This window comes from Alexandromys fortis, unplaced genomic scaffold, assembly GCF_014885135.2.
Source record: "Alexandromys fortis isolate MF-2015 unplaced genomic scaffold, M_Fortis_MF-2015_v1.1 scaffold_244, whole genome shotgun sequence".
Taxonomy (NCBI): Eukaryota; Metazoa; Chordata; class Mammalia; order Rodentia; family Cricetidae; genus Alexandromys; species Alexandromys fortis.
In genome coordinates this window covers 1,504,942-1,530,526 of record NW_026068150.1, presented here as the reverse complement: position 1 = coordinate 1,530,526, position 25,585 = coordinate 1,504,942, and the positions used below count along the sequence as shown (strand labels likewise).

The 25,585-nt window shown below is 40.2% G+C and overlaps 1 protein-coding gene across 13 annotated transcripts in view; it reads left to right on the top strand.

Moving 5' to 3' along the window:
• LOC126491516 (transducin-like enhancer protein 1) overlaps window positions 1-17,532 on the top strand; it is an 89,912-nt gene extending 72,380 nt beyond the window's left edge. For all 13 annotated transcript variants that reach the window (XM_050127255.1, XM_050127254.1, XM_050127253.1 and 10 more), the window contains 6 exons: window positions 9,175-9,424; window positions 10,489-10,736; window positions 12,953-13,100; window positions 15,048-15,198; window positions 16,779-16,855; window positions 16,955-17,532. In XM_050127255.1, coding sequence (XP_049983212.1) covers window positions 9,175-9,424; window positions 10,489-10,736; window positions 12,953-13,100; window positions 15,048-15,198; window positions 16,779-16,855; window positions 16,955-17,062 — 982 coding nt within the window. In that variant the 3' untranslated portion in view covers window positions 17,063-17,532. The remainder of the gene's footprint in view (window positions 1-9,174; window positions 9,425-10,488; window positions 10,737-12,952; window positions 13,101-15,047; window positions 15,199-16,778; window positions 16,856-16,954) is intronic.
• The last annotated feature ends 8,053 nt before the right edge of the window (window positions 17,533-25,585 follow it).

Genomic DNA, 25,585 nt, shown 5'->3' with positions numbered 1-25,585 from the left:
CACTGCTTTAGTCTTTTCGGTTAGGGTGCAGTTTGAGGTCCCCACGTCTGCTCAAGTTTCCAGACACTGTCACTTCCTTACTATGCACCTCAAACAGCTTTCATTGGGACCTACTGCCTGGTTAGTAGGAACCCAGATAGGAGCTTACAACCCAGGAAGTGTGCGATGGGGCCGAGGCATTTGTCCTTTCCCTGAGGTCTTAGGGCAGTGATTCTCAACCTTCCTAATCCTGCGACCCTTTAATACAGTTCTTCATGTTGTGGTGACCCCCAACCATAAATTTATTTTTGTTGCTACTTCATAACTGTAATTTTGTGACTGTTACGATTGTCTTAAGAGCTAAACTAACAGATTACCACATAAATTGTATTAAGTTTTATATAATCCTGAGATTCCTCAAAAGAAAGTTGCACAGAAGTATCAAGGCAGAGAACTCATATACCTTACACAGAAGGGAATGTTGGTAAGAGAAAGAGTTTAGATTCAAGGCAGGCAGTTGTAGTGGGCTGTGAGGTGTTGGGAAATGAATGGAAAAAGGGGTTATTTTGATCGATTTCAGCATTGATTCCTAGACTTCGGTGATAACTTGCAAGGTGGGAAGATTTAGGACTTGATTTTATGGGAGATGATACAAAGAGTCCGTCATACTAATAGTGCAAAGAAACATTATTTAGATGGTATCCAAGTTTGCTTTCCATTGCTGTGGTAAAGACTACAACAACAAAAAGCTTGGGGAGGAAAGAGGAAATGGTTTATTACTTGACTTACACTACCAAGCATATCACTGAGGAGAATCAGGGCAGGAACCTGGAGGGGGAACGGAAGGAGAAATCATGGAGGGATGCTGCTTATTACTGCCTCAGGTGCATGGTCAGCTGTCTTTCCTAACACCTCCCAGGACCACATTTAAACTGGGCATTGCTTAGGCTGGGCAATGGTGGGATGCTTACCCAAACCATAGCTCTGCTGAAGGGTTTTCTCCCATCAAATACCCTCTCAGGTGCCATGCTCACGGAGTCTTTGCAGATGTGTTCTCATAGGCATTCCTGTTCTGATAACTCTTTGTTAGATCTGTGACACATACCTTGACGTTGGATTATTCTCATGTGTCCTGTTTCTATTGTCCTCTTCCTAGTAGAATTAAAGTTCCTGAAATTTCCTTGTCCCTTGAGCAGAAATATGTAGTAAACATATTGCATTTAATAAGTCTACGTGAGCCTAGGATGTTGTAAGATTCCCTTGATCCATCCTTTTTGAAGGGAGATGAATGGTTTTTCCATTTCACTGTTAGAGTTGGTTTATAAGAGGAAATCCTAACTTTGTTTAGTTGGTTTGTAAAAGAAGATCCTAAATATTTCTAAATGCTTAGAACAGGATGTAATTGGTAAGTCAGTTTAATGTGACTCTGTTCCTAGTTTTAGGAGATCTGTGAGGATCAGTTTAAAAGTGCAGCTTGTTTTTTCCTGTAGCACTTCTCCCTATGAGTAAATCCATGCTCCCCACCCCAATGCTAGCACCTTTAGGTAATCATAGCTCATACTAATGGTAGTTTGCCTTTAGATGATCGGGTAGTTAGGTTCTTTCACCATTTGTTTGAAGGCCAGGCTCATAATTGTGAAGTCTTCTGCCCACTCGGGTAGCATTCCAATTGGGCTTTTAAATTTCTTTTTGGATGTAGTGCCTAAAGGGAAAAGAAAATCTTACCATTGGAGAGAAAATACGTCTCAGGAAGAAACTGTGTTTTATCGTAGCTTCTAGCCAGGAGGGGTTTCAGTGCCAGCAGCTTCCATTCTGTCTCTCTCTGCCTTTGATGACTTAGTTTGTTTGATGGCTAGTTTTGTTTTTGTTTTGTTTTTCTTTTGTTTTGTTTTTGTTTTTTAGTGTATTTGAAAACCTAGTTTTCAAACTTAGTAGGATTGTGTTCGGGTTCTTTAGAGAAAGAGAACTAATATATGATATGGAGGAAGGAAGGAAACTTATTAGGAAGAATGACTATGAAAACTGAGAGATCCTGTAGCCTATCAGTTATCTGAAAGCCTAAGAAAGCTGACTGAACAATTGTAAGTTTGAAGGCAGGGAACAGGAAGAATGAGGGGTAGCAGTTTTAGTCCAAACTTGTTGACCTGTGAACTAGGGATGGATGACAGCCTAAGCAGAGAGTGAATGAACCCTTTCTCAACTTTTTTTGTCCTATTTTGGCCCCTCAGTGGGCTGGATAATGCCCTCGCCGTGTTGCCTGGCTGCATTGGTGAGGGTAATTCATTTTATTCTGTCTACCAATGAGATACTAATCTCAGAAGCACCTCCCAGACACAGCTAGAACTTTACACCATCTGGGCACTTCCTAGCCTGGGCAGATTAACACATAATCTTGACCATCACAGTGATATTTGGCTTTTGAAGTCTGTTGCCTGCTAAAAACAGTGTGTGTTTGGTGTTTTGCTTTTGCTGTGTGAGTTTTAGTTTATCGTGGTTTCAGTTCCTGTGTCTTGCTTTCTCCAGTTATCTTTTTTTCTTTTTTTTTTTTTTGGTTTTTTGAGACAGGGTTTCTCTGTGGTTTTGGAGCCTGTCCTGGAACTAGCTCTTGTAGACCAGGCTGGTCTCGAACTCACAGAGATCCGCCTGCCTCCCGAGTGCTGGGATTAAAGGTGTGCGCCACCACCGCCCGGCTTTCTCCAGTTATCTTGAAGCAGAGCTTCTTTTTGTAGTTTTTGTAGTTAAGGTTGTCCCTCCCTCTTTATCTTATCAGAAATGACTTTGAATTTATGAGGTAGAAATATATGTGGTGTATTTCTTGTTCACATTTTTTTCTCCATATTTATCCAAATGAGTTCAAACCTTATATTCACACAAAAACATGCATGCAAGTGTTTATAGCAAATTTTTTCATAATTGCTGAAATATAGAGAGCAAACCAGATACCCTTGTACATGTATAAATAAACTGTGGTTCATTTGGAGAGTGGAATGCTATTCATCAATGAAGAAGAGACTACTAAGCCACAAAAAGACATGGTGTAACTTTAGATGCAGTGTTCTTAAGTGAAAGAAGTCAATCTGACTACACACCATATCACTTCAATAACACAACATTCTGGAAAGGCAAAAATGATAAAGAATAAAAAGAGCAGTGCTTGTCATGGGTTTAGATAGGGAAAGAAAGTCAAGAAAGGATGGGTGCGTTTGAGACCAGTGAAATTATTCCATGTGGTAGCTGTATGACCCCACACATTTCTCAAGAATCATTTAATGCACATTGCCAACAGTGAACCGCATTATAAGCCACGGACTTTAGTTAATTATAATAATGGTTGACAATAACATAGTTGGTCATAGCAGTATATTGATACTGGCTTGTCGGTCATGATGATAGCATGAACTATTAAAAAGGGAAACAGAGGTGCATGGGTTCCTTAACTTCTGCTTGAGTTTTCTATAGATTAAAACTGTCTTTAAAAGTCTAATTAATTTATATAAACATTAAAAAAGAGGTATATATAAATCCCACTGTGGTTTGAATGTGGGCTAGCCTGCATGGACTCATGACTTGAGTAAGCATTTGTTCCCCAGATGGTGGTGCTATGTGAGGAGGTTGTAGTGGGAAATGGGCCTGGTTTGCAGAAGTGGGTTTGGGGGTGAACCTTAAAGATTATGGGCACCTTTGGTTTCCACCTAAATAACATTTTGGCTTCCTGATTTGCCAGCATATGGATAATTCTCACAGCATGCTCCTGTCCCCATGGACCAGGCAGCTCTACCCATTTAGCCATTTCTGCCATATTATACCCTCGAAAACTGTGAGCAACAATAAAATCCCTCCTTAGTAAGTTGTGTCTGCTAGTATTTTGCCATGTTGACAAAAAAGGGAACTACTATAGACCTTAAATAGTTGTGGAAATAAATTACATTGGCAGGAGATTGTCCTATAAGTAGATACATTATAGACTTAGGACTTACTTTATCCCCTTAAATTCTTAGATTAGTAAGACTGAAATGTTTTTGCACTCCTGTGCTACTGCCTCCATCTCAAACCTCATTAACTTTATTAGTTTCAGGCCATGAGTATTCTTCCAAAAATCATAAATTACATAATTCTTATTTGTTTTAGGAGCCAATTACTCCAGCCTTCAGTGTTTGGACCTAGCTTGCAGTGTTTGAACTGTACTGGCCCTGGGGATCCATGTCTAGTGTAGTGCTACCATCCTGATGGGTTTCACATTCTCCTGAAAGACGCTGCTTGATTACTAAAGTAAAATTAAGGACTACATTTGTACTGAGCCTATCTGGATTAGACACCTGGCTCTGTCTCGTAGCTGGGTACGTTCTCTTGTTCCCACTTTCTTCTGTCCCTAAGTTCTAAGGGCCGTTGAAATAACACACAGACCCCTGTGCTGTCAAGCAATTTTTTAGAATTAGACTATGCTTACGTTGTATTGTTTTGTTTGTTTTTCTGCCTTGTGGATCAGGAAACAGATACATCATAGGATGCAGACTAACTGGTGAGTTAGACCATACACACTTGGTGCAAGTCAGGTCCATTTAACAGAAAAGTCTGGGATCTCAACCTGGTCATGGACTTAATATGGTAGGTGAGTTGGTTAGGAGACCTTCCATCTACCTTGTCTTGAAAAAATCAAAGGCATCAATTTTGCAGGTGTAATGCAGGAGCAGAGCAGTGCATGTGTCGTGTGTACCCCTCAATTGCCTTTCACTGCCGATTCCTGCCTCTTAGAACACTGCTTAGAACATTGCTCAGACTGAGGAGCAATGTGAATCCTTCTCTCCAAATCTCTGCTTGTCACTTCAGTCATGAGGGGAACCAATTCCATAACCTATGCATTTTGCCTATCAGTAAGTTTGTATAAACATAAGCCATTCTTTTGTCTGACCTCATCTGGAGTTGAGGTCTAAATATACTCACTGTATAGTCATCACTTATCTACAGTTTCAGGTCAAGTGCAGTCTGAAATTATTAGCAGTATAAACACACAGGTTTTTTTCATGCATTTAGAGAGGGAATATGTATAAGTGTGTATGTTTTGGTATATGACACTTAGAAATTAGATTCTGGCATTCTGAGTAGTAAGTAGATTTGCTTCATTTCACATGGGAAATCAGTTGCTCTCTTGTCCCTTGGTTCTGCTCCATATACAGTGAATGTATACACAGTGGGTCACTATCTTGCTACACTACCCAACCTAAGCTCAAATTCAGGGTTCCCTTACCTCTGCCCCCTGAGTGGTGCCATCCCAGTCAAGGTCATCTGTTGTGGTTTGTGCATTGTGGTGTTGTTTGTGTCCTTAGTAATAGTGGACTCAGAGTGTAAGGGTGGTGCTAATATTTTGATTAGAATGTGTGATACTTGTTACTTCATTTTTACTGTCTTATTCTTAATGATTTTTAAGTTAAAATTCACCATAGATTTTGTTTTGGGAAGCAATAGTGTGGTGGTTTTTGGTTTGTTTGTTTGTTTGTTTTTAAGGCATTCGTCTGGGGCCCAGAAATGTATCCCCGTGGGATAAGGAACCACAGTTGTGTTCCCTGTTTGCAAATTCTCCACCCTAATTGGTGTTGTTATGCCTCATTCCTCACCCATAGAGAAGATAAGTCTCCTTTGGGGTCTCTAACATTGTCAGGACATGGGTTGTGGAAAGTTTCTGTTATTTTTGTGGGTGAATGATTCCAGCCATCTCTGTTTCCTTATTGTTTTTTTCCATATGGATCCCTTTAGGAGAGCTCATTGCCTGTATGGGCTTCCCATGGGGCAGACGGGTGTTCATAGTTCTCATTGCACTGTGAATCCATTTTAAATGGCCACAGTATGATGCTTACTGGCCCCCGTGTTGTAAGAAGAACACATCCGGGAAATGGGTCACCCAAAGACTAGCAGACCATTTCCTATCTTTACTTGGTACAGATACTTTATTAATCTTAAACTTTTAAGTCTGTAATTAGCAGAAATCTAATTGAAGATAAAATAGCCTCCCCCTGAAAATCTGAAATTTTTTTTCAGCACCTGATTTTTTCTCACCTGTAGGTTTTCATCTTGATTGATGGCATAAGAATTCAGCCTCTGCCTGTGCTCTGCCATTGCTCTTTTAGTCAGAAATTCAGATGGGCAGCTTCTCCCTACATCGCAACCATCATTCTTTAAAAATAGTGAAATCTAGTTGTGTCGTTTATGGCAGTGTTTCTTCTGCACCAATTGAATACTCATTCGTCTCTTTAGGACCCTGGCCATGGGTCATGGTACGTGGTATTTGAGGTCACTGTGTTAATAAGGCAACTCTATATAGTAGATCTAGATGCACTTTGAATCACCTGGAAAGAGAGTCTGAATAAGAAATTATCTAGATATAGTTGTCCTGTAGGCATGTCTGTGGGAGATTATCTTGATTATTAATTGATATATGAATCCCATTATGAGCAGTGCTATTCCTTAGGAAGGATGTCCTCAATAATATTAAGAGGCAAAAGCCCATGTGTTTATTCTCTATGCTCTTGCCTGGACATGATGCTTTAAGTTCCTCCCTTGACTTTCCCATAGTAGTGGGCTGTAACATGGAATTGCAAGCCAGGTGCACCTTCTCCCCTTAGGTGATTGTTGTCAGCATACTTTATCCAACAGAAACGAAATTGAACTGTTACATCACTTACTACTGAATTTTGCCCTGCCAGTTATCTTCTAAGACAGGGGTTATATACTCAAACCTCCGTGTTTTGGTAGGTTTGTCTCCAAGAGCAGCAAAGTACTATTTGATTGAAGCTGCAGATATCCCATAAGAAGTAGTGTGGTTCTTTATTCAGATAACTGTAATATGCGTATATATTTATGTATTAAGAATACAGAGGGTTTTGCTGGGTTGAAAAAAAACACGGATTTTGAGGATTGAAGAAACAAGGGCTAAGGCATGTGGTGTGAATATATATAGGTGTGTGTGTGTGTGTGTATTCTCCCAGAAAGTTCTGCATGGCTCCCATTCTGTGGTTCTGTAATTCAAACTAAATTAAACTATCTGGTGGCACACACCTGCTACCCTAGCTAATTGGGAAGGTTTGACAGGAAGATGACAAATTCAAGGCCATCCTGGATGACTTATTAGGACTCTGCCTCAAAATAAGCGTTTTTAAAAGGAGCTAGAGAAACAGTTCAGCGGTAGAGAGCTTGCCCAGCATGTATAAGGCTTTGGATTCAATCCTCTATAATGCAAGGGGAAAGAAGAAAAACCAAAATATCAGAGCAACCGTTATTCTTTGCCTATCACGGTGGGAGTCCTTATAAAACAGCATTGTTAACAGCTTGGGAGAACAGCCACTTTTCATTGACCACTGGAGCCAGTTTTCTGGGAGATAGTGGACATGTACGATCTTTCCTTTGGCTGAAAGGAAACTTTAAAAGTCTTCATTTATTTGATATTCTGCCTCTGTGGAGGGGAATAGTAGCCTGTTTTTTTTTTTTTTATTTCCATGCTGATAAATGTTCATTTTGAGTGCAGTCTCATAGAGACTTGATGTTGAGTATGTTTTCAGTTTTGTTTTGCACAAATTGAGTTATTAGAAAAATAAAAATCTGAGAACTGTGTTAGTATTAATGGTGTTTATATGTGTTAAAATGTCAAGGACAGGATCCAGAAAGGACACATTTTTACAGATGTAGGCTACAGGAATAGAACAATCTGGCAGGCTTTGTTTATGCTCAATGACTTAAACCCCTAGATCTTGTGGTGTCCAAGATAGGAGGGAAACAGCACTTTTCAGCCTGGGAAGGGAGTGGAAACATTGTGTGCCTGCCGTTCTCTAAAGTACGTTTGCTGTGTGTTTTGTGATGCCCATTGTGGGCTGCCTCTTGGGGGTCAAGTAATAATATATTGGAAGAAAAAAAAACATGTTGAATTTTGTTGCCAGAGATAAAATTGCATGGCCAGTACCTGGCTCATCTGTGCTTACTTGGGGAGTGAACAGCAGACAAATAGCATGGACTTCTCATGACAGTCAGCAACCGAGGGCAACATCTACCTCCTTCCGCAGTTACTTCCCATCTTCAAAGTCACCTTGTAGTCTGAAGGGCTTCCTGAGTTCAGTCAGCTTGTTTAGTTAGGCACTGGGAAGACAAGCATCTCTTCTAAGGCCTTGCACATCCCAGCAAGGGCCCAGCCCTGAGCTGCCCCCAGTTTGCTTCACTTTTGAAATCTTGCAAACACTAATTTTTAGAAGTGTTTTTTAAATTTTAGGCTCGTGGCAAAATTTTAAAAAGGTCTCAGATGTCCCCCTCTCCTGCTCTTCTTTCAAGTAAAGGATTAGGTTGACTATGCTCTCAACATGTTCTGTCTGCCTCTCATTGTCCAGCATGTGGTGCCCTGACTAAAGGGAGGCTTGGAAGATGCTCATTTAGCTGGGTGTCTTGCCTGAGGATAAAACTGGGACTGGTGGTTCTTGGGTAAATATGAGAAATTGATGAGAATTTGCTGGCAGGAAATCTCTGTCATCTGATATAAGAATCACCTTTTTTCCCCCTTCTTTGGTTATACAAAAGGAGTTTGAGTCAAAAACTTAAAGTAGTATGTTTTAAAGAGCTCTTTTTGGTCTTTCAAAATTATGTTTATGTATTATTAATTATACCACACATGTGGTATTCGTGGAGGCTAAAAGGGTCTTGGAGCCTCTAGAACTAGAGTGACTGATGTTTCTGAAACATCATGTAGGTGCTGGGAATAGAACTGCAAGAGCAGTCAGTACTCTTAATCACTGAGTGTTCTTCCAGCCCCAAAAGCTGTTGTTTATTTTTACTTTAATATTAAGGTATTATTTACTTTGTGATTAAAGTTCTTAAAGACCTTATTTTAAGTATTTTAAATTATACTAAGAAATCATATATAAGGTATGTGGAAGGCCAATGTACTTTAGACACACATTTTTATAGCAAGATTTGAGAGAATGCTTTGTAAAATTTTTAAGAACTATTTTTATGTATTAAAATATTTAAAATGGAGTTTTCTGTTTTAGAACATTATAAAAATAGTAGCTTGAATATAGACTTTAAATGTTTTCCAGTAGAAAATTCTTCAATATATTTTAATTTCAGAAGGAGAAGCCTTGACAAGGAAGTTCCTACCTTTTCCCATCTCCAGGCTATGGCTCCCTTTGTGATAAGTCTGTCTTTTTTTCTTTCATGCAGAGCATACTCCTTCCATGTTACTGCTGATGGCCAGATGCAGCCTGTCCCGTTTCCCCCTGATGCCCTCATTGGACCTGGGATCCCCCGACATGCTCGGCAGATCAACACCCTCAACCATGGGGAGGTGGTGTGCGCAGTGACCATCAGCAACCCCACAAGGCACGTGTACACAGGTGGCAAGGGCTGCGTTAAGGTCTGGGACATCAGCCACCCTGGCAACAAGAGCCCCGTCTCTCAGCTGGATTGTCTGGTGAGCGAGCATGAGGGGCCTGAGCTTCACTTCTATTAGGAGGGAATAGAATCCCCTCTATTTTCTGTTGGCTGCTCAAGCCCCTCCCCTCCCCCAAATTGGGCAGGTTTCCATTACTGCTACTATGTGGGTTAAGTCCTAGTGTTGATGAGTTTGTTTTTGGAGATGTTTTGTGGTGGTTTGGAGCTCACTCTTGAGACATGCTTTCTAAAATGGTGTCGCATGCAATAGAAAAGACAGTACTTTTGGACTTTGATCCCTGCAATCTGCTTACCTTTAAATTTCTTTGTAAATTCCAGATAAATACCAAACCTTCAACATTTGCTAATATGGCAGGAAAACCCTTCCAAACAGGTTTGGTATTGTTGAAGAGGTGGAGGAGATGATTTTGCCTTCCTTCCATAGCTTCAGTAAGACAGGAACAGAAACAATTGTCTCTCAAAGTACCCAGCCACCCCATTGAGAGTTTAAAGACATCCATTTGCCTTAAGAATGTTAGACCTGTACAGTCTTCAGCAGACTGTGGACTCGGCTGTACTGCCTGCATATCTACAAGATGTTAGTCTCAAATGAGAAGGGAAGATTCTTTTAGAGATCTGCATCTGTCTGTCTGTCTATCTGTTCCCCTAACCCCAGTATTAGCCATGGTAATATTGAGACAGTCAATACACTAAATTCTTAGGTAAGTAGTCAGTGCTCATTGGACAATGTCAGGAAAAATGAAAACAAAAACGTATTTGGTGCGTCTGCACTATCTAACAGTAAATGTTGGCGAGAAGACCTGTTCCACACAAGGAAGTACACTCACACACACCTACGTTACATCTGTATGCTTTTGGGTCTGTCTGTGCAGTTGGAAATCAGGAACGAATATGGTTGAGCAGCCCTGTGAATTTGTTTACTCTTTGGAAGAAAACCATGGCAGTTGGACCCTGATCTTTCCTGTAAAATAGAATGTCCATGAAACGTCTCTTTTGAAGTTAAAAAACCAGAACAGCATTTAGGAATATACAGTATTATCAGTTGACAATGTTCTACAGTGATTACATTCTTTTATTTCACAGAATAGAGATAACTACATCCGTTCCTGTAAATTGCTACCTGATGGCTGTACTCTCATAGTAGGAGGGGAAGCTAGTACTTTGTCCATCTGGGACTTGGCAGCTCCAACTCCTCGCATAAAGGCAGAGCTGACATCCTCAGCCCCTGCCTGCTATGCCCTGGCCATCAGCCCTGACTCCAAAGTCTGCTTCTCTTGCTGCAGTGATGGCAACATCGCAGTGTGGGACCTGCACAACCAGACCCTGGTGAGGTGAGTACAGGGTCCTTCCTAGGGGAAGCCTCAAATAAGAGGCTGCTTTTGTTGAGTGTGGATACAAAGGCAAACTGTGGCCAGCTGTGGGTGAGGAATACAGTCTTTCCATATGCCAGAGTGTCATCAACACATCACGTTCCCATTCTGTGGTCCACATTGAGATGAAAGATCTTGCTTTGTCAAGGAACAATATTATGTGGAATAAATGACAGCACAAGGGCCTCTAATGTAGATGTTTTGAGCTTGGCCAGAGTCTTGTTTGTGCGAACGGAAATCTACTGACACAAGACAACAAAAGAACATTAAAAATGAGCTTCCATGAATTGAAAGCACAAAATGGCTTTAAAGTATCTATATTTCTGTAGCTAACTAAGAGGGTCATTGCTCTTGGGAACACATGGGCTTCTGCTAGGCTTCTAGATCCTCCCTCTTCTCTTAGCAGCTTATCTGGCTCCATTTAGTGCTCATACCAGAGGTGTTCCAAAAAACTATGTTTAAGAGTAAGCACTTAAGTCAAGTGTAGTGGTAAAGGCGTATTACCCCAGCCTTTGAGAAATGGAAACAGGAGGATTTTAAATCACATCTGTCTGTATTGCTAACCTCTACTTTATAGATGAGGAACCCAGGCACAGAAGTTACTTTGCATTGGCCCTGTAGTCAGATCTGGCATTCTGTATGCTGGCTGCCTGGAGAAGCACCAATCATACATATATGGGGTGGGGGCAGGTGTGTTTTGTATGTCTTTTAGTTTGGACCGACCATGTGTGGCCAGTGGCTGCTCTGTGACACAGCATATTCTCAACAGTCAACAATTTGGCAGTCACAGTAGAGTGTGCAAGGAGGGGGAGGCTGGAGCAGCACCCATCTAGTGCTGGTAGTCCTCACGGAGAAATGTTTGGCGTAAAGAACTAATAATTAACTCAGCTGAAGAGGTGGTAAGAAGTCAGGATGAAGGAAAAAGGTTGTGACAGTTGTTTGAAGAAAAGAAAGGTGCCACAAGGACTCCTTCAGCCTGTGGTGATCATAGAGAGGCCTGTTAGCGCTGTTGAGGTTCACTTTCTGGGCAACCGCAGGAGTACTGGGCATGTGTGGGGCGAGGGGACTAGTTGGGACAGGACCTGAACTAGAGATTGGATTTGTGAGAGAACGATTTCTGGCTCATATCTTGGCTGAGAATTCGGGGCAGCAGTGGTGATTTTCTTCCTTCCCTTACACTTTTAAATTCTAAGCTTGGCGCTCTGTGGCAATAAGGTATGGGGGGCCTAGAGAAAGAAAGGACCTTCTTGGCATTGAAATTCCTAAGCAGTTCTATGCTGGGTCTTTCCTGGTTCTGAAGGTGGGTCCTGACCTCTCTGATCTGCCCTGGCCAGTGCATGCTCAGCATGTAGAGTCACGTTTGTGAGAGCCACTGCATGTACCCTCCCCATCTGCCAACCCCAGACCCTTCTGTGCTCATGTTGCTCTCTCCACTGCCAGCCTGTCTTATTGCCTCATGCCCTTTCAGGGGTCAAAAATCCCTGCCATCCAGTTGATTTGAATGCTCTTTGGACGTTGCATGAGTATCCCCTATAAAGAAAGCTTTGCATTTGGGGGTGGGATCTGGCAAGCGTCTGTTGTCCTCAGTCCTTTTCTTTGTCTCTACCTAGCACCTCTGAGGTCAAGAGGCCTGCTTGACCCTTGGTCTCTGGAAGTCCACATTTCTGCCTCAGAATGGCAAGGTTGAGTACACAGGAGAGCTCACACTGTGCTAGCAGAAAGGGCACTGCTGGTCAGTTCTCTTCTGAATGTGTGTTCTTGGAATAAGCCTTTTCCTTTCTGTGGGTTCAAACCTCGGCCACTGACGGACAGGTTTTTATTCCTTAAGGAAATGATTTGGGTTTTGTTTGTCTATCTTTATTGTCTTTTAGTACTTAAACTCTTTTCCAGACCTTGAAAGAGTTTCACTGGGCCTATTTATCAGAGGTGGCCCTAGTAGCATACTTTTCTTCTGGCAGCAGCCTGCAATGCCATTCCATTTCTTTAGGCCTTGGATCTTGAAAAAAGAAACAGAACCTGCAGGGGCTGTTTCCTGTGCTCCTCGGGGGAAGGTTAGTTTGATATTGCACACCAACAGACACTGAGATGACACACAGTGAGTCCAAAACCAACAACACAACAGTGTTTACTTTGAGCTCTGGCAGGAAATCATTATTCAGTCTGGTTTGTTTTATCAGGCAATTCCAGGGCCACACAGACGGAGCCAGCTGTATTGACATTTCTAATGATGGCACCAAGCTCTGGACAGGCGGTTTGGATAACACTGTGAGGTCTTGGGACCTGAGAGAAGGGCGGCAGCTACAGCAGCATGACTTCACATCACAGGTGAGTGCTTGGCTCCAGCCTGCTGTGCAGTCAGAGGGCTTGTATGGATCATTCTCCCACCCCAGCATGACGGTAGCCAGATAAACAGATCTACATTAAATTTAAAGTTACATGCTTAAAACCATAGAATACAGCACCCCCTTCATCTACCCCTGCCAAAGGAGGGGACAGTTACAAAACATTAAGATGCCTTATGTACACATGGTTTTGGTAAAAGGAGTTTATGCAGTACAGAATATACATGTTTCCTTCAGCAGGATATAGTTTGTTGCGTTTATATTCTCACTATCAAATGCAGAATGAGTGTGGAATGAAAATTGATTTGTTTCAAGGCGTCTAAGATCATATGGATACCCATCTCATTTCTTAACCTTGAAAATAATCATGGCGAAGTCCCAGCATTAAGGGGGCAAGTGGACACTGGGTCCCATCCCTAACTAAAAAGCTATTTGTAATTTTGATATTCACTAGCAAAGGAAAATCAGTGTTCTCCAGTGGAGCGTCGCCAGGTAGATCTACCGAACTCTGGGCAGGCCCCATACCTCAGACTCCGGGTTTTGTAGGGGTATGCTTTTTGTTTTGTTTGGGCATTTTTTGTCTCATTGGTGTTTTTGTATTTGTGTGTGTGTGTGTGTGTGAAAGAATGTAAAAGTGGGTAGGGAGGGTGGGTGGGTAAGAAGGTGGAAAGCATCTTTGTGGAGATGGTAGACAGGAAAATGATCAGAATACATAGTGTAAAAATGTTTTAAGTAGAAAAAAAATATCATGACCAACTAGGTCTTTGCTTGGGGTATTTTGTTTTGTTTTAAACTAGGTTCTGATTCTGTAGACTATCTTCAGACTAGCTTCAAATGCAAGGCAGTCCTATGGAGTACTAGACTTGAAGATGTCTGTTATTACTAACTGGAGTTTTAAAGCAATATAAAGACATAGTAACTTTTGGGAAGTAATCAGATGTCACATGTCTGGATCTAGACTTCCTGGGCTAAGGCAGTGCTTGTGCTTTTCTGGTGCCTTCATCATAGTTAGAGTTGTTCTTTTGTTACTACTCAGTATTTATTTGCTTGCTTGATTACTAGTAATAAAATAAAACATAGGGTAAAAATCTCATTTCTGTTGCTTTGATAACATACCATGATTATTTTAGATGATTATTCCAGTTTACAGGAAGCCTTTGTCATAAGTTCCAGTGCCAGGAGCTTGAGATAGCTGGTCACCCGGCATCCACAGTCAAGGAGCAGAGAGGAAGAAAGTACTGCACACATGCTAGCACAATCTCTATGTCCAGAATACAGTCCAAGGCTCAGCCTGTGAAGTGGTGACTTATATTTTTGGGGTCTTTCTACTTAAATAATGCAAAAACTAGGAAATCCTTCATAGGCATACCTATAGGACAACCCAGTTCAAACAGTTGCTCACTAAATACTGATTTTAGGTGACTACCACTATTTTATTTTTATATTTCCTGCTCTACCCTTCTGTAGAATACTCAGGATATTATTTTTGGTCATCATTTTTATACTTTTGAAAGTGTTTAATGGCCGTAAATGTCAAATGTATGTAAGCCTGTAACAAGTACAGAGTTAGGTGTGTGCATTACCTCTCCTAAGCAGTTGTCAGCAGCTGTCCAGTCTGTTCTGCCGTCCTCACTCCAAACACTGGATTTCAGATTCTAGACATCATCTTTTCTTGCACAAGTATGTCAGTTAGTATATCTTTATGATGACTTTTAGTGCCATTCTCCAAGATAATTTCTTACTTCACAGCATGAATGAAACTGTTCAGTCTTCGGCTTGTTTAGTAGAGGGTCCTGGGTTTTGCAGCATCTCATGCCTCTTCCAGACTGGAGCTGGCTAATTAAACCTCGATTTTGCCATCCCATGCTGCCTTTTCACTTTCTTAATTTATTGAGTAAAATCATCAGTGATCTCGTCCTACTTATAACAGATCTTCTCCTTGGGATACTGCCCAACTGGGGAGTGGCTTGCTGTGGGGATGGAAAGCAGCAACGTGGAAGTTCTGCACGTGAACAAGCCTGACAAGTACCAGCTGCACCTCCATGAGAGCTGCGTGTTGTCCCTAAAATTTGCTTATTGTGGTGAGTTTAGCTGCAAGGCTGTCAGTGGCCTGAATGGAAAATACTTCTTAAAAGCATGGTTAGAGATGGTATCTAAGGGGGAAAATGTTCCTCTCCGTGCAGCTGGATGCAGTAATTCTAATTTATAATTCTGTTGACCCACAGAGGCGAGCAATGTCTGTCTCAGCCTGCTTTGTTAATTTGAGAAAAGTCAGTAGGCACTGAAATAAGCTTTGAGTACAACTTGTTTTGTGGTAGGGGTGGAGGTAATTGTTAGTGCTCAAGAATGGCGGGAATCACTATGTACTGACTATACTGAGGATACAGGGGCAGATGTATGGTTAGTTGCACCCAGACTCTTTTTCTCTGAATGAGAACAGAAAGGAAAGTCTATGAGGAGACTGTCTTTGTGCTTCAAATAGTCATATATTTGTTCATTGGCGTTAAGGATAGATGGGTGAATGTGTAACTAACCCAAATTGGACATTCTATAGGTATCTGATTTGACAAACATTTCACATTAATTCAGTATTTAATTCTTTTTGCTCTTATTATTTCTATAAGACTGAAAATGGCTGTGATGCTGAATAAAGTATTAAATGACTCATTGTACTAGCACACACACAAACGTGCTCACACACACATGTGCTCACATGCACACACACATGTGCTCACACACACAAGCTCAGGTGGGTGTAGAAGCCTGTGGTCTTTATCATTTATCCTAAAGCCACTCATCATCTTGATGAGGAAGGCTTTTCACTAAACTTTGAGCTTGTCTTTTTGCTAGACTAGATGGCCTACCTGTTCTATGCCCTTCCCCAACTTGTCTCTGGGAGTTGGATTCCAAGTACACAAGGCTACATGCCAGAAATCTGAACTCGATGGACAAGCTTGCACGTGTTCAGCCATCTCCTCAGTCCTTTGACAATTTTTTGATTACAAACAGGATAACACTAAGGAGCTTACTTGGATTATATAGACCAGCCCTTTGGACATTGTACTTGACATGTTAAAAATACTCTCTTTTGAGCCAGCTGTAGTGGTCCACACCATTAATCCCAGCACTTAGGAGACAGAGGCAAGTGGATCTCTGTGAGTTCAAGGCCAATCTGGTTTACAAAAAGGTCTAAGCCAGCCAGGGCTGTTTATACAGAGAAACCGTGTCTCAGAAAAAAAAAAAAAACAAACAAACAAAAACTCAACTCTTTTGGGTGAGCTAGATCATTCCATGGGTAAAAGCACTTATTATTCAAGCCTCATGACCTGAGTTCAGTCTTTGAAATCCATGTTAAAAAGCTAGATGAGCTAGGGAACACCTATAATCCCAAACTGCTACAGTGAGCTGAGAGTGAGCTGAAACAGGAGAATGGAAGCCAGAAGCTAATAGGGCAGCAATAGAAACAGTAATAGAGACCCTGCCTCAGAAAGGGGGAAAGAGAACCAAGTCCACAAGCTGTCCACTTCACCTTTACACATGCCTCCTGACCTATTTGTGCACATGCGCATGTGTGCGCACGCGCACACACACACACACTAAAAACAATTCCAACGGGAAATTTTAATATTGCTGGAGTTATATGTTCCTTTGCTAATCCTAGGCAAGTGGTTTGTGAGTACTGGAAAAGACAACCTCCTCAATGCCTGGCGGACACCGTACGGAGCCAGCATATTCCAGGTACAGAAGTGTGCTACCTTGTGTCCTTTGAAACAACTAATGAGGTTACCTTAGAATGGAACACATTAAATATCCTCTGCCTGTTGTTTTTCCTTACAGTCCAAAGAATCCTCATCAGTGCTTAGCTGTGACATCTCTGTGGATGACAAATACATAGTCACTGGCTCAGGGGACAAAAAGGCTACCGTGTATGAAGTCATCTACTGAAAACACTGTGGCTTCGTATTTACAGTTGAATTGGGCCAAATGTTTGAAATTTGTAGAAATAGAAAAGTTATAATTAAAAAGAACAAACAAACAAAAACATTCGAAGAAACCTGTTTCCAAATGCTGACACAGAACTACTTTGAGTCTACAAAGAAAAGGCAACAAGTCTATGAATAGACAGTCACCTACCTGTCTACCTTTGGACACCACAGCCACACAGAGGCCACAAATGTGGGCTAGAGGAGCAAGCTGCTGCCTGTCAGTCACACCTTGCCCAACTGTGAGCTTACTTTTTTGTTCCTTGCAGTTTACTTCACGTTGAGTCCTCTGTAGAGCAGTGGTGTCTCCAACGAACTTGTTTCTTGATTTTGCATCTTGTGATTTTTTTTTTTTGTATTTTTGTTGGTTCAACATTTGTATAAATTGTAAATATATTTGGTTTATTACAGTAAAGCCTTTAGTACCAGTAAGTGGTCTTCCTCCTTGATTGTTTTTAATCAACACTTTGGATTTGGGTTTTGAGAGTAAAGTCCATGCACGTGTAGGTAAGTTCTCAGTGCTCTTGTCTTTGCACACACGTATCTGAAATGGACGTCTGCTGTGTTGGGACTGATCATGTCAAGTCCTTGTGGATCACCAGAGACTAAGGATCAGAACTGGAACTGTCAGTGAATGACAACTTTAATAGAAGAAATTGAAATTACTTTGATACTCATTCTTTGAGACTTATGATTAAAACTCACAAACTATTATCATGATTTTTATTTTGTTTTTAGCATGGGGTCTTACTTCATATCACAGGCTCACTTTGAACTGGTAGCAATCCTCTTGCCTCAGCTGGGATTACAAGTGTGCACCATCTTTCCTGGCCTTTTTTTAAGTTTAGATAATGTAACAAACCTGTTTCACACATTCATCCCTACTGTCTTCTTCTCTTTCCTCACCCGAAAGAGACCCCTTCTGCTTTCATATTGCATAAGTGTGAGTTATATTTATGGTTAATTCTAGATTGTGTCTATGAGAGCAAATACGTAAGCTTTTTTTCAAGGTCACAAATTAAAGTTCTGCCTTTTCCTGGTGTCTCACTGAGAGGCAGAATCTGTTTTTTTTTTTTTTTAGGAAGTCCCAATCTTTTTTTTACCCATATTCTTTTCCCTTTTGTTTCAAGAAATGTATAGATGATTTATGTTTTGTTTTATGATGTGTGCTGTTCGGAAAGCTGTGGAGTTCATGTCCCTGGAAAAGTGAGGTGGAAAGTCAGCTGGTTATGTCTCATTAGTAGTTACGTGATCTATTATGCTAATTTACTTACTCCAGCAAACCTTGCCCAGTTCATCTCATTAAGACTGTCCCTGCAGCTCTGGACATTGCAGTGTGTCATTAATCTTTTGTCTTTATTTTTATAGACAAGCTTTTACCAATTTGATTAGGTGATATCTGTAATGCTGGGCTCTTAATAAGTTACCAACATGTTTTGTTTTGAAGAGGCTACACAACTCCTGCTTTATATACTGCTCTTTACTACTATGTGCTAGAAAATAATGGCTGGTAAGTACCAGTAACTAAGGAATTTCCCATGTCCTTGTTTTCTTACAATTCAGTGAGTTAGCAGTTCTTTATGCTTTTCATTTATCAAGATCTTTTTATATCTTTAAAACATTAGTTTTCACCCTCCCCCCCCCCAATTTTTTTTTTAAGTTTTAAATGCTTTCCATTAAGCAGATAGTAACCCTAATGGCCAAAGCTGATTTCTGCCCCTCTTCCCTATATTGTGAAGTAATTGTCTGTGCCTCTCTTCTCTTTCTACCCAGACACCCAGTCGTATAGTGGTAAAAGAACACAGGGATTTGTTTCTCTCCATACTTAAGACTCAGGCACAGGACAGCAGTGTTGCTGTGGGTTTACAAATTCACTTCCACCTGCAAGTAAGGAAGGATTGGAAGTTCTGGGAAATAAGCTAGTGAATAGAATCTGTTATATCCCTTCCGTTTACCAGTCCATTAGCTGAAACAAATGTGGTGTGTCCAGCCTAAAGAGAGATGGCTGTGGGAGCTGAGAATGGGAAGTGGGAATTTGGAAAACTGTCCAGGTCATTGTTTCTCACTTGTAGAATGTGAATGACAAAAATTGTTGTGCCTACTGCTCAAGGTCTTAAGGATCATAGTTGCTATGTCAGCAGGATCTAGTGACACCTGTCTCACAAATGCAGCATAGATAAGTCCATTGTCTTCCCCATTATAGTGTGACTCCACATTAACACCCCCTGTGTCTCTGTCTCTCTCTCTCTCTCTCTCTCTCTCGTGTGTGTGTGTGTGTGTGTGTGTGTGTGTGTGTGTGTGTGTACGGGAGCTTCTACATTTGGTTACATATGGCTCTTTCAAAAGTCTTTTAGTGTTATTTATCCTGTTTTTTCCTCCTCTGCCCTGCACTTCCATCTCCCACTTGAATTCATTACTTCATCTTTTATTGTTCTAGTTCAACCCTTTATACAACCATGTTCTATATATTCTTCCTTAAAACCATCTCCTTTACTAATTTATAACATCTGTAGGTATTCCAGACAAAACATACACATCTGAAGATTCAAAGTTAGCATCCACAAATAAGGCAAAACATGAACTGATTGTCTTTCTCAATCTGGGGTTACCTCACTCACACTGATTGTTTCCAACTTTATTTCATTTACCTGTAAATTTCCTAACTTCATTTTTGTAACAGGTGATTAAAATTCCATTGTGTAAATATACTTCCTTTTCATTGTCCATTTATCTGTTGATGGACATGTAGGCTTGTTTCCATTTTATGGTTATTGTGAGGAAAGCAGCTATGGGCATTGATGAGCAGGCATCTCTGTAGTAGGATATAGAGTCCTTTGGGTCTGTGTCCAAAAATGGAATAACTTTGTTCTGTGGTATATCTGTGTGGTGGTTTGAATAGCTATAGCGCCATAGACTCACATGTATATATGAGTGCTTGGTTTATGGGGAATGGCACTATTAGGAGATCTGGCCTCTTTGGAGCAGGTGTGGCCTTGTTGGAAGAAGTTTGCCACTTTGAGGACTCAAGCTATGCCCAATACACAGTTGTATCTGCTGCCTGCAGATGAAAATGGAGAATTCTCAGCTTCTCTAGGACCATATCAGCCTGCACACTGTCATGCTTTCTGCCATGATCATAATAGACTCTGAAACTGTAATCTAACCCCAGTTTTCCTTTATAAGACATACTGTGGTCATGGTATCTTTACCAAATACAAACCCAAATTAAGAAAGAAGTTGGTCCCAGGGACTGGGGTATTGCTGTGATAGTGCCTAACCATGCTTTCATTTGGAGGAATGTGGACTTGAAGTTTGGATTAGAAAAACAGCTGGGTGTTTTATGTAGGCTTAATGGGACATAACAATAGCATGGAAGACAGTGGTGCTGAGGATGATTTGAACTTTGAGCACCTGGCTCAAGAGAAGAATGTTAGCATGTTCCCTAGAGGCTGTTCTTGTGATATTTTGGTAAAGAATGTGGATGGTTTTTGCCCTTGTCTGATAAGTCTGCTTGAGGGTAAAGTGAAGAGTTTTATATTCTACTGGCAGAGGAAATCTCAAAACAGCCTAGTATTAACTGTTGTATGATTAACATTCACTCTTGTGAAGATCTATAATGGAAAGAAGCAAGCTGAGCAAAGAAAAATGCAAAATGTACAATTTGAGGAGAAAAAGAACACCAAGAAGTAAAATAAAGCTAAATCCCGTGTTCAAGGAAATAAGCAGATTAAATGAAAGCCTGATGTTAAATGGAATAAAGGGAGTAGATTCCTCAGGGCAAGATCCTTCCCAGTTAAACTTCCAAATAGTGAAAAGGAATTAATTTAGGCTCAGGTATGGTGGTACATACCTTTAATCCCAGCACCCAGGAGACAGAGGCAAACTGGTGTCTGAGTTCAAGGCCAGCCTGGTTTACACAGCAAGTTCCAGGACAGCCAACATCAGGCAGTAAAGTAAAGGTAACCATCAAAACCAGAAATCTGGTGAAGATGTAATTGAATAAGGGGGACCATGTTCCAGCCCCAGAAAGCAGCAGAACATAGCAGTTTTGGCCGGGTGGTTCTGTCTTTAGAGTCAAGGATACAAGAAAGGAAATATGGATTCACCCTCCTCAACCAAAGAAAGCTGCTGAGGCCAGGCATGTGAAGCCTCCATGAAGGCTCAGAGAGGCCATTGTGTGAAGCTGTGACTGTGAAGCCTGGATTTCTTTGGAGACCCTAAGATGTTAGAGACACCAGAGTCATGGGATACCTGCTGAGGAGAGATGCCAAGAGGGAGTGGAACGAGCCCAAGAGAAGAAGTGTGTTACAGTCAACAAAGCTGAAGGGTTTTGGAGACCCGAAGAACATTTTGACATCAGACATGGAGATGCAGAGTTTGGTGTTTGCCCAGCTGGCTTTCTGCATTGCTTTGGTCCAGTATTTCCTCACTGTGCTTCCTTTACTCATTTTGGAATGGTAATATGTATCCTGTGCCATTATATTTTTAAAGTATATGATGTACTTTTTTATTCTGGATTGTACAGGGGATTGCAGTTAAAAGATTGTATGAATCTCCGAAGAGACTGAACATTTAAACAGGGTTGAGACTGTTAAAGATGGACACTTAAAAGGAATTACAGACTATGGCAACTTTTGAAGTTGAATTGAATGCAATTCTGCATTATGTTATGGTAACAAGCCTATGAGAGCCAGGGAGTGTGGAATGTGGTAGTTAGAATAAATATGGTCCCCCATAGACACGTGTATGAATGCTTGGCCTATAGAGGATGGCAACTTTAGGAGTTGTGGCCTTGTGGGAGTAGGTGTGGCCTTGGAAGAAATGTGTCACTGTGGAGGTGGCTTTGAGGTAATATATGCTCAAGTATCCCCTGTGTGGTACAGAGTTTTCACTTTTGCTACCTGCAGGTCAAAATACAGAACTCCTTGCTCAGTTAGCACCATGTCTGTCTGTACACTGCCATTCTTCCTTTCATAATGATAATGGACTAAACCTCTGAACCTGTAAGCCAGCCCCAGTTAAATGTTTTTCTTTATAAGAGTTGTGGTCATGGTGTCTCTTTGCAATAATAGAAAACCAAACTAAGACAATCTTTTCTAGTATTTTTGAGTATTCACACTGATTTCCATAGTGGTTAAACCAGTTTGTGCTCCCATCAACAGTACATTACCATTTTTCTTTCCCCATATCTACATCGGCATTTGTTGTTTCTTTCTTCCTTGCTTTTCTCATCTTTAGCCATTCTGCCTTTACTCTAAGGTGAAATTTCAAAAGTAGTTTTAATTTGCATTTCTCTGGCTAAAAATATGTTGAACATCTTTTTAAAAAGTGTTTCTTAACCATTCATAGCTCATCTTTTCGTAGCATTCTGTTTAGGTCTATGCCTCTTGTTGGTTTTCTTAATGTTTACTGTTTTGAGTACTTCCTACATTCTAGATTCTAACCTCTATCAGAAGCATAGCTGTTAAAGTGTTTTCCCCCTGTGGGCTCTCTTCCCTCAATGGTAGTGTTCTTTGTTTTTCAGAAGCTTTTTGGCTTCATGATGTCCACTTATTTGTTAGTGTTAATGACTGTGCTATAGGAATCCTATTCAGAAAGCCCATCCCTGCACAAGCACCTTCCCTGTGATGAAGCAGCTTGATTGTGGTGAATGATAGTCTATGTGATGTGTTCTCACGTTCAGTTTGCAAGTGTTTTACTGAAAATTTTCATATTCTTAGTCATTAGAGAGTATGCATTATGATTCTCCTTGTGGGGAAATCTTTGGTGTTTTTTTTTTTAATGAGAGTGATACTGGCTTTGTAAAAGTGAATTAAAAATGTTCCTTAATTTTCTATTTTGTGTAATAATTTGAGGAGTATTTATATGAGTTCTCTGAAGGTCCATTAGAATTCTGTGCCGAATTCATCCATCTGGTGCTGTGCTGTTTTCAGGTGGGCAAGTTTTAATAATTGCTTCTATCTGGTTGTATGTTATGGTTCCATTTAGGTTATTTATTTCATTTTCCTTTAGCTTTGATTGGTCGTGTGTATCTAGAAATGCATCTGTTTCTTTTAGATTTTCGATTTTGTTTAATATCCTTATGATTCTTTGAATTTTCTTACTGTCTGTTGTAATATCTACTTGGTATTAATCTGGATTTTTTTTTTTTTGGTTGATTTAGCTAAAGCTTTGTCAAACTTTTCAAAGAACCACCTCTAGCCTTCAGGTGTATCAGAACTTACTAATTTGAGACCTCTTTTTTTATGTAGGCAGTTAGTTCTGTGGACTTTTTCCTCTTAGAACTGCCTTTATTGTGTACCATAGATTTTGGAATGTTGTGTTTTATTCATGGTTTTGTTTATTTGTTGTTTTGGGTTTTTTTGGTTTTCTTTTTATTTTGGTGGGTTTTTTTGTTGTTGTTGTTGTTCTCTTTGCATAACCTTTGCTGTCTTGGAATTTTTTTTGACAGAGACCTATTTGCCTCTGCCTTCCAATTGCTGGGACTAAAGGCATGTGCCACCACACCCAACGTCATTCAGTTTTTGGAATTGTTAAAATTTCTTCTTGGTTTCTTCCTTGACCCAGTTATGACTCAGTAGGACTTTATTTGTTGTACATAAGTTTGTGTACTGTGTAGTTTCTATTGTTGATACCCAGCTCTTTATTCCATTGTGGCAAGATAAGATGTAGGATGTTATTTGAAGTTTGCTGTAATTTTAGGCTTGTTTTGTGTCATAATATAGTTGACTTTGGAGCAAGTTTCATGGGCAACTGAGAAGAATATACATTCTATAGTGTTTAAGTTGAATGCTCTATAGATGTCTGTTGGTCCATTTAATTTATGATGCATTTAATTCCACAGTTTCTGTTTAGTTTTTGTTTAGATGACTTTGCAGTTCACCTGCTATTACTGTGTTAGTGTCAGCCTGTACTTTTAAGTCTAATGGTGGTTTTGTTTTTGTTTTTAATGAAATGCAACTATGCTTGGTACATATATGTTTAAGATTGTAATCCTGTTGGTAGATTTTTTTCCCTTTAGTGAGCATGCAGTGCCCTTCCTTATCTCATGTTCAGTTTTGATCAGATATTATAATAGTATTGCTTACTTTTTTCTTAGTTCCATTTTCAGGGACTGCTCCTTTTCATTCTTTTATCCTAAGTTATGTCTATCATTGATGGTGAGGTGTGTTTTTTAAAGGCAGCAATAGTAAGGTTCCTTTTCTTATTCAGTCTGGTAGTTTGTCTTTTTATTTGGGAATTGAGATTATTGCTGTTTAGTTGAAATGCATATTAATTTTTGTCATTTTGTTGATGTGTGTGTTGTTATTGTTATTGTTTATTTTGTCTTTATCTCTTTAGATTATTTGTCCTGATATTGCTAGTTTGATTGTTCCTTTTGACCCCTTGGGTATATTTATTGCTCTCTTCAGATTGAAGTATTTATTCCTTCTGTTATCCCCTATATAACTGATTCCTTTAATGTGTTTTATCATGGGAAATTTTAATTTCTCTTTTACTTTTAATTGCTGGGGCCTCCATGAACTTCACTGAGAGGAGAGATCAGAAGAGAGATCAGCCACCTGAGGCAAGAAGACAGTTCAATGCAACATGACTTAGCAGCTGCTGGTGATTCAAACTTAGGGAGTCTAACCCTGAATGGTTTATTTTAGGCATATTTAAAGACAGCAAAATCTGGTGAAAACTGTTTTTGTACTAATTAATTCAATCCCACACATACAACAAAGCATACGGATTTGTATCTGTCTAAATCTCTTTGATACAGGTTAGTCATGACTATATCAAAATTGTAAAGTGCATATGACATCTTCTGTAAAGATAAGTTCTGTAGTTTGACTAAGAAAAACAAACTTATAAAAATGTCTCAGAGGGTACCTCCAGCTACACAATTTGCACCAAGGTTACCAGGCTAGAAAAAACTGCGCTCTAGTGTGTGCTTAAAATGTGTTCAGTTTTACTTAAAATGTTATGTGTCACGGATAAGACAATATTTTTTATCTGTTGGGCACAACATTTTGTAGCCCTGCTTGTAGAGTTGTTCTATGGTATGATCTAGCTCTGAGCTTTCATCTTTATTTGGAGGAAGCATATAGTGTGAAAGTGAGGTATTGTTTCCAGATCTCTGCAGTGTTTTATGCTTTTTAATGTCAGGACTCAGAAAAGGTATAAGCCCAACAAAGCCTCTTTATGTCCTTGGAGCAACACTATGTTTGTTTTTTGTTTTGTTTTTTGTTTTTGATGAATCTTTGTGGGCTGCCTTCAATTTGGTAAAGCTGACTGCATACTCAACTCTGATGACTTTACAGCAGTCCCAGTGTTAGCTACCAGGAAAGGTGCTACACTTTTGACTCGTGTCCCCTATGAAGTTTGTAGATAGGAGTACTAGGATTGGGGAAAATGCTTATGCAATGCAGTGGAGATCGAGTATGAATAAGGAAAAGTGTTTGAGCTAGAGGTATAAAAAGCAAAGATAATGCTCTTTGTG